This window comes from Electrona antarctica, assembly GCF_951216825.1.
Source record: "Electrona antarctica genome assembly, chromosome: 8".
In the NCBI taxonomy this organism is placed as follows: domain Eukaryota; kingdom Metazoa; phylum Chordata; class Actinopteri; order Myctophiformes; family Myctophidae; genus Electrona; species Electrona antarctica.
The window spans coordinates 23,350,765-23,367,583 of NC_136789.1; the positions used below are offsets into that span (position 1 = coordinate 23,350,765).

General features: G+C 41.3%; 1 protein-coding gene across 1 annotated transcript in view; it reads left to right on the plus strand.

The window, feature by feature from the left end:
* Nucleotides 1–1,454: 1,454 nt before the first annotated feature.
* Nucleotides 1,455–16,819, plus strand: part of sh3pxd2b (SH3 and PX domains 2B) — a 71,504-nt gene continuing 56,139 nt past the window's right edge. Inside the window, exons 1-2 of the mRNA XM_079507428.1 lie at nt 1,455–1,674; nt 7,039–7,119. Coding sequence (XP_079363554.1) covers nt 1,603–1,674; nt 7,039–7,119 — 153 coding nt within the window. The 5' untranslated portion in view covers nt 1,455–1,602. The remainder of the gene's footprint in view (nt 1,675–7,038; nt 7,120–16,819) is intronic.

Genomic DNA, 16,819 nt, shown 5'->3' on the forward strand with positions numbered 1-16,819 from the left:
TTTTTGAATATGTATATGTATATTTGTATGTGCCTTTTATTTCGTTGTTAATGGTACAAGATACTCTGGGGGGGAGGGAGGGGTAAAAAAAAAGTTCAAGAAAATTTTGTATGCTATTTTTGACTTGAAAAATTAATAAAGAAACTTTGATCAAAAAAAAAGATGAAATTATCTATAGGTTCCATCCTGGAGGCAAATCTTTCCGGTGATAAAATGGCCACCAACGTAATCAAAAAAGTCGACCAAAGAACAGGATTCCTATACAGGATCTCCTCACTGGTCAACAAAAACACCTTGAAGACACAGGAGCCCTAGTACAAGGTTTCTACGACTATGCATGCACCTCTTGGTACCACTGCACCTCAAAGGCCCTTAAGACTATAGCTCCAGACTTCCCAAAACAAACTGGTCAGGTTACTACTTGGCCTCACTCCTCGAACCCACCTCACCCCTGGCCATTTTGACAGACTGGAATGGCTTAGGGTTGACGACAGAGTACAGCATCTTGCAATGGGTCTCGTCCACAAGATTCGATACAGCACCAAGATAACCATGATACCTGTCTAAATACTTCCTTAATGTTAACAAAGTCCACACCTATAACACCAGAGGGAGCGCAACTAACCATGTGCAACCAAGATTCGGCACAAACAAGAGACTAAATTATTTTCGCTCCTATGCCACCAAAATGTGGAACGCCCTACCAACCAGTCATTAAGACATGCAAATCCCTTGACTCCTTCAAAACCACTCTCAAAGGGCACCTATGGACGGCCGGAATTCAAAACTGGCCCCCGTAAAACCTGAATCCCCCACCCACCCTGTTTCCCCCTCACTGTATTGTTTCTTTCCTTCTTTTACCTCCTCTATGATGATTTCTTGTTTTTTGCTATAGAGTATATTTGTACGTCTCTAATTGTTATGATGAATTGAACATGGTGGGCCTTATTGTAAACAAGTGAAATGCTATATGGTGTCGTCCACAGTTAACAGTTTTGTTTTGAGTTGTGCTTGAAATGTACTGTAATTCTCCAATCTGTTAATAAATTCATCAAGCAATCAATCAATCAATAAACTCGGCATTCGTTTTCACGCCATTTTGTTTTAACGCCAGCAGGTGGCGCTCATAATCCAGCCGTAGTGCTGCGTCTGCAACTCTGCACAGAGCAGAGCAGAGGGGAGAGAGTCTCGTCCGTATAGCCTCGGCAGGTCTTCATGTCCCAGTCGGTTAAAGTGGGAGTAGGTGATCTAGGATAGGCTGGGAGTTTTGGTATTTGGGAACGGAGGAGCAGCGAGAGGCAGGCAGGCGCCCAGGCAGGAACAAAACCAAACCACCGACCAACTGAATGTGGGACAGGAAATCTGACGAGGACGGTAGACCTGTACGACGCAGACAGTCACACAAAACATCGGCCAGTGGTGGTTGTTGCATTGATCAGAAGTCACGAATGACAAAGCCACGGTGGTGTGTGTAAACTTTCTTCTCCGTCGGGTTTGATCTCTCTTTGCAAAACAAACCCAGCCAGCCAGCGGCAGTGGGACTTTTCTTTGAGTGTTTTCGTTTCTGACCCGCGGAGGAGAGGCACAGAAGAGGAGGGCATCATGCCACGGAGGACCGTGCAAGATGTCACTGTGCAGGACGTCCAGAAGCGCAGGAATCCCAACAAACACTACGTAAGTCAACAGTACTATAGTTACACACAACACGTCGCAACTGATTTATAACATAACTTCGTCGTCAAGGCGGTGTCGCGCGTCGAAAGTAGCCCGATCCGATCTACAAAACCCCAAACAACAAGGCGTCGCATCGTTGTGAGCTTGCAGATCATCTGTCCATTTTCGGCATTATTCTTCTGTATGAAATCAAGTATTCTGGCGATAGAAACTGTAATTTCACCACCCGAGACACTACGGATATCATGTGTGGTTGTGTTTTTACCCATAGAACTTGTTACTGTTTGTCTGTTTCTTTTTTTTCCTGTGCTGCTGACCCGTCGGGTAAAAACAAAGGGAGTATCAAATTACAGCCTTCCAATACAGCTGTAAAATATCCATTCACACTTGTTTAGTACAGTAACGTTAGGCAGCCATGCATGCCTCAATGTCTTTTTGTTTGCATATTTCCAGGATTTAAACCTCACTTTTAAGTAGACGAACCATGGTTTTCTGTTAAAATGTTCAATCAATCCAGTCATTAGTAGTCCTTAGTTGTCTTATGGTTAGTACCCAGTAATAACATGTGAGTTAGGACAAAGGCCAGAACCCACCTTGGAATATCCCCACAAGCGACAGTTTCTGTCTGAGGTCATTTATGTAGTGTGTGTACACAAAACCTGGGAGAAGTATTTGCACAGGGAATAGCTTGCCGTTTTATTTTTCAGACAGCACGTGGCATGTACCAAAAACCACAGCAGGGACAGCATATAATATTCAATTGAATTTAACCTTTATTTCAGACCCATGCAGGGGAGATACATATAACACAATAAAAACAACACATTGGAAAGAAAATAACAGAATAATAATAATCAAGGAACCCCATAACTCTCAGAGTTAGCCTATACCTCTAACTAAGGTATATAGGCTGTAACACAGCTGTAACACAGCTTCTAAAGTGCTTCTGACTGGTTGGAAAAGGCACACTGGTTAGTATGGGGGGGGGGGGGGGGGGGGGGGGGCACGGCACAAGGGCCAGTATGGAGTGCCAGATGATATTGATGCAACCGCTCCATTAGAGGTGTGGCGGTGGCTCAGAGGTAGAGTGGCTGGATGGTAACCGCAAGGTTGCCAGTTCGAACCCGAGCTCCCCCAGAGTTAGTGTCGAAGTGTCCTTGAGCAAGACTCTGAACCCATAATTGCACCTGATGTGCCATGCATGGTTTCCGCCGCCATCGGTGTATGAATGTGTGTGTGAATGGGTGAATGTAATCTATGTAAAGTGCCTTGGATAAAGGCGTTATATAAATGCACCATTTACCACCACAATGTCTTCTTTGACATAATCTCTGACACCTCAGGGCTTCTGTTGCGAATTAGTACCTTCATTGCAGTGGGAGAGGAAAGGAACGAGAGATAAAGTAGAATGTGGCTCTAGGCCGATGGAGGGGTGTTTTTCCCACCCAATTACAACAGCCCTTCCCTGTTGGATAGGGCTTGTGAGGGATTCAAGAATAGCCACGCAACTGAAAAACAAAAGAGGGCTATTCATCCTTGGCGAATGGTAAAACAGTAGGAGGAAAGTGTGGGTGATTTTGCCTGCGAAACTCAGATGGAAGTTGATTTTAAGCAGCAAACATGACATCATTTGGTGTAGGAAGCAGCGAGGGCCGCTGCCAAAGGCATGGCAGGTGTAAGAGTTGGCTTTCATTGCCTTCGCAATCTGTGAAGTTCCATGCATGGCGTCTGTCCTTACTCACATCCATGTGTGAAAATGATGACGGGGTGGATGTACTGGTCAACAGACCTCAATGCTGTGAGTGTTGGTTGAACGACAGAGGGTTCTAGAGGTCTCACCATGTCTCCTCCATCTGTCCCTGTGTAACACCACCAGTAAACATGGGCCGTGTTTACTGGTTCAGTCCACATTGGACTCTATCCCTATACGGTCCTCTCTCCACCGTACAATCCGTATTCAAGCATAAAATGTACCTGTAAAGGTAGATGTTCATGTTCAGTCCCAGAGTCTGTCTGGATTACACTGTGCACTTGCATACACAAATGAGGGCCGACCTTAAAACCCCTCTAAACACTTTACCTAGAGCCTTTGTAACCATGGAACAAATAATAAATCTTTGTTTTTCTCAACAATGACCTAATTTACATGCACATTCATAACCCGAAGGGAGGTTCTTTTCATAAGTCCTTTTGGGCTTCTAACTTGTATTCTTTTTTTCTTCCTCCTGTAATTAACATTTTTATCTGCTAATAAACAAACAAACAAAAGAAACCCTAGAGTTGCTCAGAACAAGCACCCAGGAGTTGCCTAATACAAGTACAGTCCTCTGAGGATTTAGACATTTCTTTTGGATAGATAAACAACTCAGAACTCAGTTTGTACAAGGACTTTGTTTTGTCACTTAGTGCAGCAATTGAAGCCAAACAATTCCTAATAATGCTTAAAATGTAGGCTACATGACAGGAATTGCATTGTAGAACATGCATTCACGAATTGTCATTATACCGGTACACTAACTTTGGTAGTAACTAGACAAGACAATAAACGTAGAATAATATAGAAAATCACACCCGTGTGAAGTATCATCGTAAATCATCCAATACAAAAAAAAAAAAATATATATATATATATATATATATATATATATATATATATATATATATAATGAATTAATTTGTCAACTTATTGCTGGCTGAATTAAAACAGTTGCACTGTGTTTAATGTTTGTGTTGACACAAAAAGCCGATTTGTTCAGACACATATGACGTAAAGTCTCCTTTCATTGTCAATGGCAGATGTGACATGAGTTGTGACGAAAAGGTGTATATAGGAGGGGCTAGCGCCCCTCAAAAATCACACTTGTGTGAAGTGAGAGGCACTCTTATCATCATAGCCTCGCATAGCCAGCCTTCATCTGTGGTTGCAATGCATATTGCCCCAGGCAGGTTAAGTCTGGCCCCTCTCAATTGTGGGAGGACTTCACGGCCGAAGGGTTGACGAGCCAGCCATATTCTGGAATCAGGCTATAACCAACCAGGGACGAGTATTCAAATATGGGGCGGGACATTGCGGGGGGAAAAAAATCTAATACTGAGAGGGACGAGACTAATATCCACGCAGTGATATTAGTATATGGCTACGCGAGCCTGGCTAACATCATACATCACATTCTGTGCAGCTCAGCCAATCAAATCATCACAAATGTCATTCCGGCCAATCACTTTTGGCGTCTTCAATTTTCTGCCCTCACTTTTTAATTTTTATCCTTAATATGTACTTTCCTCAGCCAATCAAATCATCGTGTTTGTGTTCACACAAACAGACAAAGCTGGGCATAAGAGGGGCTTGCGCCCCTCAATAGGTATTGTATACGATATATATATGCGATACGTTGTGAGCTATAGTAGATCGGCTATTTTCAGCATCCAACACTATTATATGACGGAGCATGAATTGGACGCTAGCCTACAGTGGACGAGGCAGAGAGAGAGAGAGAGAGAGAGAGAGAGAGAGAGAGAGAGAGACGGAGAGAGAGACGGAGAGAGTGAGAGAGAGAGAGAGAGAGAGAGAGAGAGAGAGAGAGAGAGAGAGAGACGGAGAGAGAGACGGAGAGAGAGAGAGAGAGAGAGAGAGAGAGAGAGAGAGAGAGAGAGAGAGAGAGAGAGGGAGAGAGAGAGACGGACAGCAAGAGAGAGAGGCCAGAGAAGGTCTGGGATCCAGGCCAACAGAAGCATTCATCCAGACACAGCTACTCACCAGGGAGTTTCCGATCACCTCCCTGCCTCTCCTCATCTCCTCCTTTAGGGGGAAAAAAGCCAAGTGTTTGTTGGAGTTGAAGCCTGGCCAACAGGCCGTGATGATTATAGGAGAGATGACGACAGTATCATAGATGCTTGCTTATTGACACCTTAATTAAAGTCTTTGATCCGTAGCCGATGTGGAGGAGGGACTGGTGGACAATCATACATTAGCCTATACGTACATACATATAAACCCACTGACGTGTAACTTCAGTTAATGCTATACATTTCCCAAAGCTGGTCTTGGTTGCCCCCTGTAAAACAATAAAACACGTGCAGACCAGTCGAGTGTTCCAGTATATTTATTATAGTAAAGTCTATCCTGAAGTGACCAGGTATTATAATTTTCTACGATGCAAGTAAGAAAGAAATAATAACAGTAGATAAGCTTTAGTCCTCTCTTATAAGAGATAACCAGTGCTCTCAGGTGAGCAGGGAGGGAGTTACAGTTTTCTTTGTGTGGGGGGGCACAAGGCCCAGTCGTCCATGGTACGTACAGTAGGTTGGTCTTGGGGGTTTTGAGGAGGTTAGTGTTTGAAGAGTGGAGGTTGCAAGTCGAGGGTTGTGGGGAGACTTAATTCCTTGAGGTAGGAAGGAAGTTGCCGTGGATGTGCTGTTAACAGGGATATCTTGTAGTCGGTCCGGGGAGAGACGGGAAGCCAGTGTCAAGCAAGCAAGTAGACAAATTGTCCCTGTTGAGCACCGACGAGGGCCTTCTACCTTCTACTGGCTGAAGCGCGTTGGACTTCTCTTTACCTGGTTTTGGTTGCGTTTCATGATATTATTAATAATAATATTATATCTTGTAGTCGGTCCTGGAAGAGACGGAAAGCTATTATTATGGGATGCACGATAATTATACTTATAAATTAAGTTTTATACTTCATCCTACTCCTTTTCGGACATTGGTGTATTTTTTTTGTTTCAGTTTTGTATTACACACACACACACACACACACACACACACACACACACACACACACACACACACACACACACACACACACACACACACACACACACACACACACACACACACACACACACACACACACACTTGACATATTGAGTGACATGCATAAAATATTGATAAAATATTAATTGATTATTTATGAAATTATCAATTAGGATTTAAAAAATAATAATAATTGATTAAATCAACAATCGACAATAATATAACAGTAATAACTGTTGCGTCATCCCTATATTATTGTTTCTAAAGAAGTGATGAAAATGTGCTGCCTTGGCATGGTGATTTCCTGTGTCATGTGAAGTGATGACGTAAGCCTACATGTTGTTGAAATCATAGACATCCCTGGGGTATTCCTGGAAGCAGATGACTTGATGATGATAATGCAGATGACTGTCTGTGATGACAACCTCCTGATTTTGTCAGAAACACACTCTCCTTCTGCGTGCGGTTCCCATGCCACGGCCAATCCAAGTCACGCCACTGTCAATTAAGAGTGACCGTGAGTCAGGGCTGAGGTCCCCGGGGGCTTTGGTTATCGGATTCTTGCAGAAAATGCTAACGTCCATTTGTGTCTCTTATCTGTGTTTCAGGTTTACATCATCAAAGTGTGCTGGAGCGATGGCAGCACAGAGATCATTTTCAGACGCTACAGCAAGTTTTTTGACTTGCAGGTGAGTGCTGTTGTTTTGTGTGCGTGTGTGTGTGTGTGTGTGTGTGTGTGTGTGTGTGTGTGTGTGTGTGTGTGTGTGTGTAGGATTTTAGTGGGAGTTTGCATAATCTATCAGCAAAGCCACAGAACAGATAGCACTGTCTGTAACAGCTCAACATCTGAAGTAAACTCTGAGGCCCAGAGCTTGTGACCAAGCAATCCCTCCACGTTCCACCCACAGATAATTATAGCGTGTGCCGAGCGGAGCCGGCAAATGCCCCGACAGAGTTAATAGAAAACAGTAATGAATGTGGATCTCTCTCTCTCTCTCTCCGATGACCACAGAAATGTCTGAATCAAGCTTCAACGTCAGACTGGTCACTCGTTGCACAAGGAGGAAATTTCATCAGAGTCCTAGTACCACTTCCTGCCCTCCCCCCTCTCTAGGCAAAAGTCGCTTCATATTACCCCTGAGAACAACCTCTTTCTGGGAGCGTAAACTCAATTTAGGGGTAGCTCGCTGCCCACTCTAATTGGATCACTTTGATCAATTTGTTGCTTTTAATTGATCGGGATAACTGAATAGTCTGTGCCAGAGTAATGCAATACAGCACGTTGGTTACAGTATAATATTGATGTGTCCAGGATTTGCAAGGCTGTGAATTCAGTGTTAACACAAGAGACACAAACTTTATATTCCAACGCTTATTCCATTCCATTAATTTAAGACTGGAAAAGCTGCCAAGTAGCGTGCTAGAGATTAGCCCCTGCCGTTTTGAGACTTAGCACCTTTCTCTGTCATTGCAGTCTCCACCCCATAAAGTGTAGTTAACGTATGGGTATGATTGGAATTGTTGATATTAGAGATAACATAATTGAATATTGTCATATTGTTAAACGGAACGTGATACTGTGTCACAGCCAGCACAGAAACAGACTTAAAAGGGAGACGATAAAAGGAAACATTCTTATGGAATAGATTGTTTTAATGTTTCACCTTTGACATTTGGGCGTTTTTCTTTTTCCTTGGTATTGATCTCAGTTGCCCAACCCCCTATAAAAGACGACAAAGGCGCATTTATGGTCTTTTTCGAATAATGGTCTTTTATTAAACTCGCAATTCATCATAATATCAACATAAGGGTAAATCTTTATTGTATATGATGACATCCCCATCCCACATACTCCTGCTGCCCCAGGCGACTTTATGGTGTATCAACGTTTGTTAATGGCCACTGGCCAGGACTCATCATATGAACATAGAAAGGATCGCCCAAGCCTAGGATTGTATATGGATGATGGAGCTCCTTGCTCCACTTCATCAGAAGGAGTTGAACTTGCGGTTGGTAGAGTCTGTTTCTCTGTACTAAAACTGCACCACGTGGAAGTGTGTCATTATCAACAAAGACGCCACAGTGGCGAAAAGATCCAGTGACCTCATGGAGAAGATATCAGCCCAGTGGCATTTTGAAACACATTCAGCTGCTTCCTGCTAAGCTGTGGGTGGGCTCTCAACGGTGAGGGAGATGACGATAAGACCAGTTCGACTGAATACAGGCCGATCTCTTATCTGCTGTTATCTTCTGTTATCTCTTGTTAGGTTTGGCATTACGGTATGAGGCCGCCATATGGCTGTTGTATTGCTGACTGGGAGAGAGATCCTTTGGGGGATGTTGTAAACATGGTGTCACCATTATGTTTCATGCTATGTTGTAAGATTAGTGATGTTATTTTTTATTTTCTATTGATTTGAGGCAAGCCCTTAATTGTGATCCAAAGGTCTGTTCCTTAATTGGAATATTAAGGACTTTCAATATCATAATCAAAAACCTGACCAGAATAGTAAGAACAGAACTTTTAAAAACATAGCTACAAGTTCTTTGTAAACAAACAAGCATGTAATTCATGATAAGATGCAGCTAACTCGTTTTGCACTTGAAATCAACAGACTGTCTGAGTAGTTGATTCTAGCTTGCAGCTTTTACAAGTTCCGTCAGATAACTCACGAATAGATTGAAAAAAATGTATTTATATAATGTAAATACATGTGTGAATATTCTGTTTTATTTTGCCGTTCAGGCTCTGCTACATTTTTCTCCATGCACATTTAGACAACCATCATTAACCATTAAGAGCAGGGAGATAAACCTACAATAATAACCTGGGGTGATGCTGGGGTAACCCCAGCACCACCAGTGGGGTTACAGTTGGAGCAAACGGGCGCATAGCTACAGTTCAGGGACACTGACCACAGGAGGAACAGTGGTGTGTTTAAATAACCTGCCAAATTGGTCAGCTAATTGCCACACGACACATTCGTAGAGTCACCCACATAGACATAGTAATGTGCATGTGTGAAACCTCTTGAGTGCATCTGCCTGAACTAGCTCGTATAGGCCACGCCAAGACAATATAAACAGAAATAGTAAATATACAGTATAGGGTAAGGCTAGAACACATCCGAACATGTTGGACTGTACATCTAAGATGATCCTTTTAAAACTTCTCAATGGAACTTTCAAGGCCAATTTTAGTCTGGACTGCAGGTCGTTCCACGACCAGGGACCACGACCCATCAGATTTGAATGCTGGTACTACCGTAGCCAGGCATTTGATCTGAGGTTTAGACCATTTTTAACCAAATTGAATTTGGAGGAAATGTAAGGAGGCAGAGACACCAAGAATGGCCTTATAAATGAAAATATACCAATGGTGCAGCCTGCGAGATGTTAGTATACAATATACTAACTAACCTTACTTCAACAGGGTAAAATAGCTAACCAACTAAACTGAAAGGAAATGGCAAGTTACTAAAGGAATACTTTCTGGTAAAAGTATGTTTAAGAAGTGATTAGCAAGAGACCACTCAGTTTTTAAGGCTGGATTCTTCAGTAAAGTTGTTCCAGAGCCTTGGAGCCCTGACAGCAAGAGGTTGGTTAGTGATATCTGAATCATCCAGCCTTGCACTAACTCCCACCCCAGCACATGTATCTTCCTTTGTCTCCCACACTCCTTCTATGGTGTCCTTTTCCTCTCATCTTTTTGACGCACACCTCGCTCTCATTCTCTCACGCACATCCTCTCTTTATCATTGTATGTCATCTTCCAATATGCTTCTCCCTATGACAGAAATGTATGAAAGACTGGCTGCGAATTAAATCAAGTGAAGCACTCTGTCACCGCTCACACCTAAACCAGAGCCAGACGGATACATCGGTCTGGCTGATATATCAGCCATCATTTAACTTGTTTGACAACATCGGTATGTGCAATTATACAGCCGACTTGTCCAGAGTTCAAAAAGTACAAAGAATAGATCTACACACTGACAACACAACACATTGTTACTGTACGTATGTATGTTGTGAGCTTGTAGAGCTAGTAGAGCTTGTTGAAAAACAGCAGAGCTTGTTGAAAAACCATAAAACAAGTATTTCAAATTGATTATAGAAAGTGCCCGGACTGCTGGCCTAGTGGTCCAGGCACTTGGGCTCTAATGCAATCCTATGTAGAACTTTTTTTGTGACAAATGTCACAAATCTTTAATCTGTGGGTTTAGTTGTCTCCAAAATTGGGATCGGCATCAGACCCAAAACTCTGGTATCGGTCGGGCTCTAACCTAAACAACTTCAGATCAGGACAGGAAATCTTACAGTATTCATCATGTCCTGTCCAGGTGGTCGACCGGGGTAAACGTCAGACTACAATGGATTATTGGTCCATCACTGGCCACAGACTGGAGCTGATTCATTTAGAAGGCATCATTCTATAGTCAGAAGCCCTCCCACCACCCCCTTCTCTCTCTCTTTCTTCTCACACAACTATTTTTCACGCTGTGTGTACTTCACTTCCAACTGGGGGAGGCAAAAACCAAACCCTAGACCAGGTATTTCAATTGAGCAGCCAAGCTGTGCTCGACAGTCAGCAAGGCAACACAAGATGTGTCATTAGATAACCATAGCCCTGATGCTAACTCGCATTCCTTCAGACTTTTAAAAGCAGTGGTTTTGTCATATTAGCTAGCCGGGTAACGCCTCCCCTTCCTCCTTGGATTAAAGTGTTTACTTGTTGATGAAGGTGATAAAAAACAATGCCATAGCATTAACACCACCACATAAAAACAATGCCATAGCATTAACACCACCACATAGCATTAACACCACCACATCAAATACAGTCTTGTGAACTGGACCTGTATTTGGATGCGTTTACTTCTCTCTAATTATTGATATGCGTTTGTCTTGCATTACACATGCCCTGAGAGTCAATGCTACAAGTTAATAAAACTGTTAACCTCAAGAGACCTCTTCTGGCACGGAAAGGCGCAGGAACAACATCCCACTGTCTACCAGTGACGGAACATAAAAATACTCTCAACGTAAATGTCCTGTATTAAAAATGTTTCTTGCGTAAAAAGTACAAAAGTATTGGCATCGAAATATACGTAAAATACAAAAGTAAAAGTACTAAGCTTTTTCAAAATGTGTAAAATAAATAAATACATTTAAAGAAAGTACAAAATATATTGTAACATTGTAACATTGCTAGTAATATAGTCAATTAAAGTAAAGTAAAAAAAGTATTTCAAATGTGTACTCACTAAAGTACAGTACTTGAGTAAATGTACTTTAGTTAACCCATTTTGGGCGGGAACCCCTTTTGGTGTTGTTTAGCTTGTTTAGCTATTAAAAAATATTGAAAATCTGCTATATTGAAAAATAGCAGATCTACAAGCTCATAGCGCGCCACCGAGTGGCACGCTACGAGCTTGTAGGTCTGCTATTTTTGAAAAATCGAAGAACGACTGACATAGAAACATAGCTTTTTCAGAAAACTGTCAGGATGTAGAAGACATTTTTAGAATCTGATCTCAGGCCTAAATGCGTTAATTAGTTTCCACCACTGCTGTCTAGCCTACATTATGTTATGTATGCAACTATGCATGCAGCCATGAAAACATGCAGCAACGTTGTGCAAGTCTTTCTGAGAACTAATCAGCAAACTGGAAATGAAGAAACGATAAATCAATAAATTAACGTCTTTAATCATATCGTAAATCATCATGACATGTTGTCTGTGTTTTGTCATCACGGCTAACCCAGCATCCGAATTCTAGGGAAGACCTTCCCAGAAAATGGCAGATCTACAAGCTTGGAGCTTGTGGATCGGATATTTTCAGCGAAGATATTTAACCCATTTTGGGGCGGGAACCCCTTTTGGTGTTAGCATTATGTTATGCTTTAGCTATTGAAAAATAGCAGATCTACAAGCTCAAAGCGCGCCACCGAGTGGCGCGCTACGAGCTTGTAGGTCTGCTATTTTTGAAAAATCGACTGACATAGAAACATAGCTTTTTCAGAAAACTGTCAGGATGTAGAAGACATTTTTATAATCTGATCTCAGGTCAAAATGGTCAAAAAGTAGTGCAAAATTAAAAAAAAAAAAGAAAGTCACTTAGCCCCGAGTGTCTCCGGTCAGCCAAGTGCAGGTTTTAAGTGGTTAAAATGTCTTGCTAGTTAAGCAGTGGCCTGCTTAATGAAAAAGATGGAACCTGCGGAAAGTTTGCACTGTCTGGGGTCATTCTAGTGGCTTTTTAATTTAATTTCCATGCCGCCAAGCACTGTTTCCATGCTGTACACGTGTCTCTGCACACCAGCTCAGCCTTAGCTTCTCCCATATGAATCTAAATCTGACATTAAATAAAAATATGTTTTCTTATTGAATATATTTACAATGAGATTACTGACATTACTGAGATTACTTACATTTTGTGCCTGTGTGGTATTGATTCATTTTGAGAAATGTCGATGTCTGTCTGTCTGTCTGTCTGTCTGTCTGTGTACGTGCTTATCATATCATCATACATCATCATCTCATTCTGGCCAATCACAATTTGCGCCTTCACTTTTCTGCCCTCACTTTTTATCCTCAATACGTACTTTGCTCAGCCAGTCAAGACATCTCAATTCCATGCTCAGCCAATCAAATCATATCGCTATGGTTCATACAAACACACAAAGCTGGGCACAGGAGGGACTAGCGCCCCTCAAAAAATAACAATCAATAGAATAATCACTAGCCCTAGTTGTGAATGCAGACCTTGGAGTACTGTGTAAAGTTATATAAAATCCAAATATATTGCTGCAGTGCTTTGCCCCCCAGAATCAAACAGCTGTCACATATTTTCCATGTGCAGTAATGCAGTAACAAAGCTTCATAAAATGACGGGGCGTATATGCTGTACAATTCCTTGCTGCGAGCACAGGGGGCTGCCTGTTGTGAGTGCTTTGCAGTGAAAAATGTGCCCATTTGGTGCTAGTGCACAACAAGCTATATGCATTTGTGCAGTAAGCCTCATCTACTACAGGGGTTCTCAACCCGTGGGTCGCGACCCCTCGGGGGGTCGCCAAAATATTTTAGGGGGTCCCCAAATTATTTAAAAAAAAACAAAACAAAAAAAAGATTTATTTTTAAATTTTATTTTCACTTTTTTTCAAAAATAGCAGACCTACAAGCTCGTAGCGCGCCACTCGGTGGCGCGCTATGAGCTTGTAGATCTGCTATTTTTCAATAGCTAAATTATAACAATGCTTAAAACACCAAAAGGGGTTCCCGCCCAGACCAAATGCACTGATGTAGTAGAATTATTCTACTACATCAGTGCATTTGGTCTGGGAACAATTTCTTATAACATGTGCTCTCACTTATAGAAACACGCTGAAAGGAAGATATATATACTTTGATACAGCAGATAATAAATTAATGTTGTGAATATGAGTTATGTTTGTGGGTTTGAGTGATGGACTTGCTTCTGGAACGCCCTGACTAATGTGATAGTCCGAAAGAATCTTTTGTTTAGGAAATTGTCAAGAGGCCTACATGCTTAGATCTAATAGATACATTTATACTTTGGTAAAAAGTTTAAAAAAAAAAAAAAAAAAAAAAAAATGGGGGGGGGGAAATCTATCTGCCATGTATCTTATCTGACTTTGGACTGCAGGAAACTGCTAGCAAAGATTGCCGTAATACAAGCCATTTCAATCTTGTATCTTTTCATTTATAACTTGTTGGGATTGGAAGTGGTTCCAGGCATCAACTCTTTCACAAAAACTTTCACAATGCCAAACTTGAAATGGGAGATCTTTTCTTTGCCACTTGAAAGCCTTCTTTTATTTCTAGTACTTTTCTTCTATTTTCTCTATTTATTCTTGAGCTATTCTGCTATAAGCCAGTGTTAATTTTGACAGCTAATTCTGATTTAGTCTTAGTCTTTTGAATAACACACCAATTAGTTTGTCATATTTAGTCATCTGAAATTGTTTAGTCTTAGTCTAGTCTAAGTCGACTAAATATCAAAAACGTTAGTCTTTTAGTCTTAGTCTTCTTAGTCAACTAAATATCAAAAACCTTAATCTTTTAAAATGAACACTGCAAAGATAATTTAGAGCCTAACTTACTGTCAGTCATTAACTAGACTACTGGTACCCCTTGATGTACCCCTTGATTTCTCCCCCTTGAAATAATGAGCAGTTTGGACAGGAGGCCGTGTGCTGAGCTAGGAGGAAGGCAGACAGGGCAGTCAGGAAACACATGTCTAAACCCCAGTCTCCTCTTGGCATGTTGACACAACCCAACAGAGGCTGCATGTTAGCCTGATGATATGCTAGCTACTCCCTTTATCTACACTAGCGTTTCTAAATGTTTTAATGGCAATTGGACCCCTTTTGATATAACAATAAATATGTAATCCCCTGGAACGCAATCTACACACCAATATCTTCACAAAGAATAGCTGATCTACAAGCTCACAATGTGTCGCAATGCATTGAGCTTGCAGATTGGCTATTTTGGGCTGCTGTTCCCTCCAGAATATGCCAATATGGATGCTGGGGTGGTCAAATCGGGTCAATTTTTGTTCCATTTGTACACCCTTTGAGTGGTAAAAACCTGAGAGTTATGTTTGTTCTACGACCTGTGCTTTTTTTCTAAACCTGTGGTCATAAAAAAGCTTATTTGTGCAGATTATGTTGTTGAACAACACTATTCTTTGAACACTTAACAGTTTATTTTATGTTATTTCCTTAATGAATAATGATCGCAAACCCAGTGCGGTGAATCCATAGGTAATCTGCACCCGTGGTGGAGGTAACGTCCACGTTGGCCTAAGACCCTAAGTTATATTAGCATAATGCAAACCACAAAATAATATGAAGCAAGCAACCAAAACAGCTGTATTTTGGCTCATCTCCCAACAACATGAGTGTTCGGAAACCCAATGGGTCCTGTCATCATGGTCAATGAATGTGAGACCAGTAAAAAAAGAAGTCATATGTTAGAACCCGACTCAGATTTAGCACCGCTGGCCCTGTGCCTCTGGCAAATGTTCATGATCACCGCTGGCCCTGTGCCTCTGGCAAATGTTCATGATCCTCGCTTTTAATGCAGTTAACGCCACTGGGGGAAGAAAACCGATGAAAGAGCTTTCATGCTGATCATCATACTAGTAGTGCATTATTCTCCAGGTCTGCACTCATTTTTGTGCATCTTAAAGTTGGTATTATGCACAAAGGGGCTATAAATGAGAAAAAATATGTTGCGCATCAGCAATGGTTTTCAGTGGAGTGCTAAACCCAAATCCAGTATACTGTACATCAAAAAGTAAGAATAAAAAATAAAAAATCCAAAAAGGTTGCACATTCAATAATTTAAATAAATGGCGGACAGTACTCACATTTACATGTTTTATTGGCACACACCAAAAAGGAAAGCGTCTCGTTCCTTTTTGGTGTGTGCCAATAAAGAAATGGAAATGTGAGTACTTTGTCCGCCATTCATTACATTTTTTGGATGTGGTACCTTTTTTTTTTTTTTATGTATTAGGGGCGTAACAGTTAATCTAACCAATGTAATCGATTAGTAATTGATCCCTATTGTGGGGGTCATGATGGCATTATAGGCAAATCATTTAGAAATGTTCAAAACAGTTTTAGTTTGTAGATCAGCTATTTTATTGCACAAAACTGTAGTGTGAGTATAAAATAGGGTATAAGTGGCCAATTGATTCATTTATATATAACACATTAAATATTAAAACAAAGGCGTTTCTCCATAATAGAAAATAAAAGTAATCAATAGAATAATTGCTAAGAAATGAATCACTAGTTGCAGCCCTACACTACACTGTATTAAATGTGGAGCTCTATCAGAATGCACAGTATATTTCAGGCTACCACCGGGATTGCAAAGAGAGACCCATTGTGCCCGGGCATTGCACGCTTTCATTCATAAGAGTCCGGTGCCCCTCGGGATCGTCTTTTTTTTTCTTAATGCTTTTGTGGATGTCTGGTTGATGTGATCACAGAGGATATGGGCTAGACAAATAATAGCCTCCCGGAAAATGACATTAGTCTTTGACCCCGTAAGAATTTGTCAAGCGAAATGACAGCATTGTAAAGGCTAACACTATTACTGTGTGTGCTTTTGTGGGTAGTAATGGACTGGCTATGGCTAGTTCTCAACAATGGCTAGTGCCCTTCCGCTTCCTGTGACACCGCTCTGATATACCACCAAACACACCTGGGGCTAGTACACAATGATTGACAGTCAGCTAGCTATGTTTCTGGAGGCTGCTTTGCTAAATTGTTATTTTCATATCACTTAAGTCGTATGTATATGCACTAGACAAAATATGTATTTCCTTGTGTTTTTACCATATTATAATA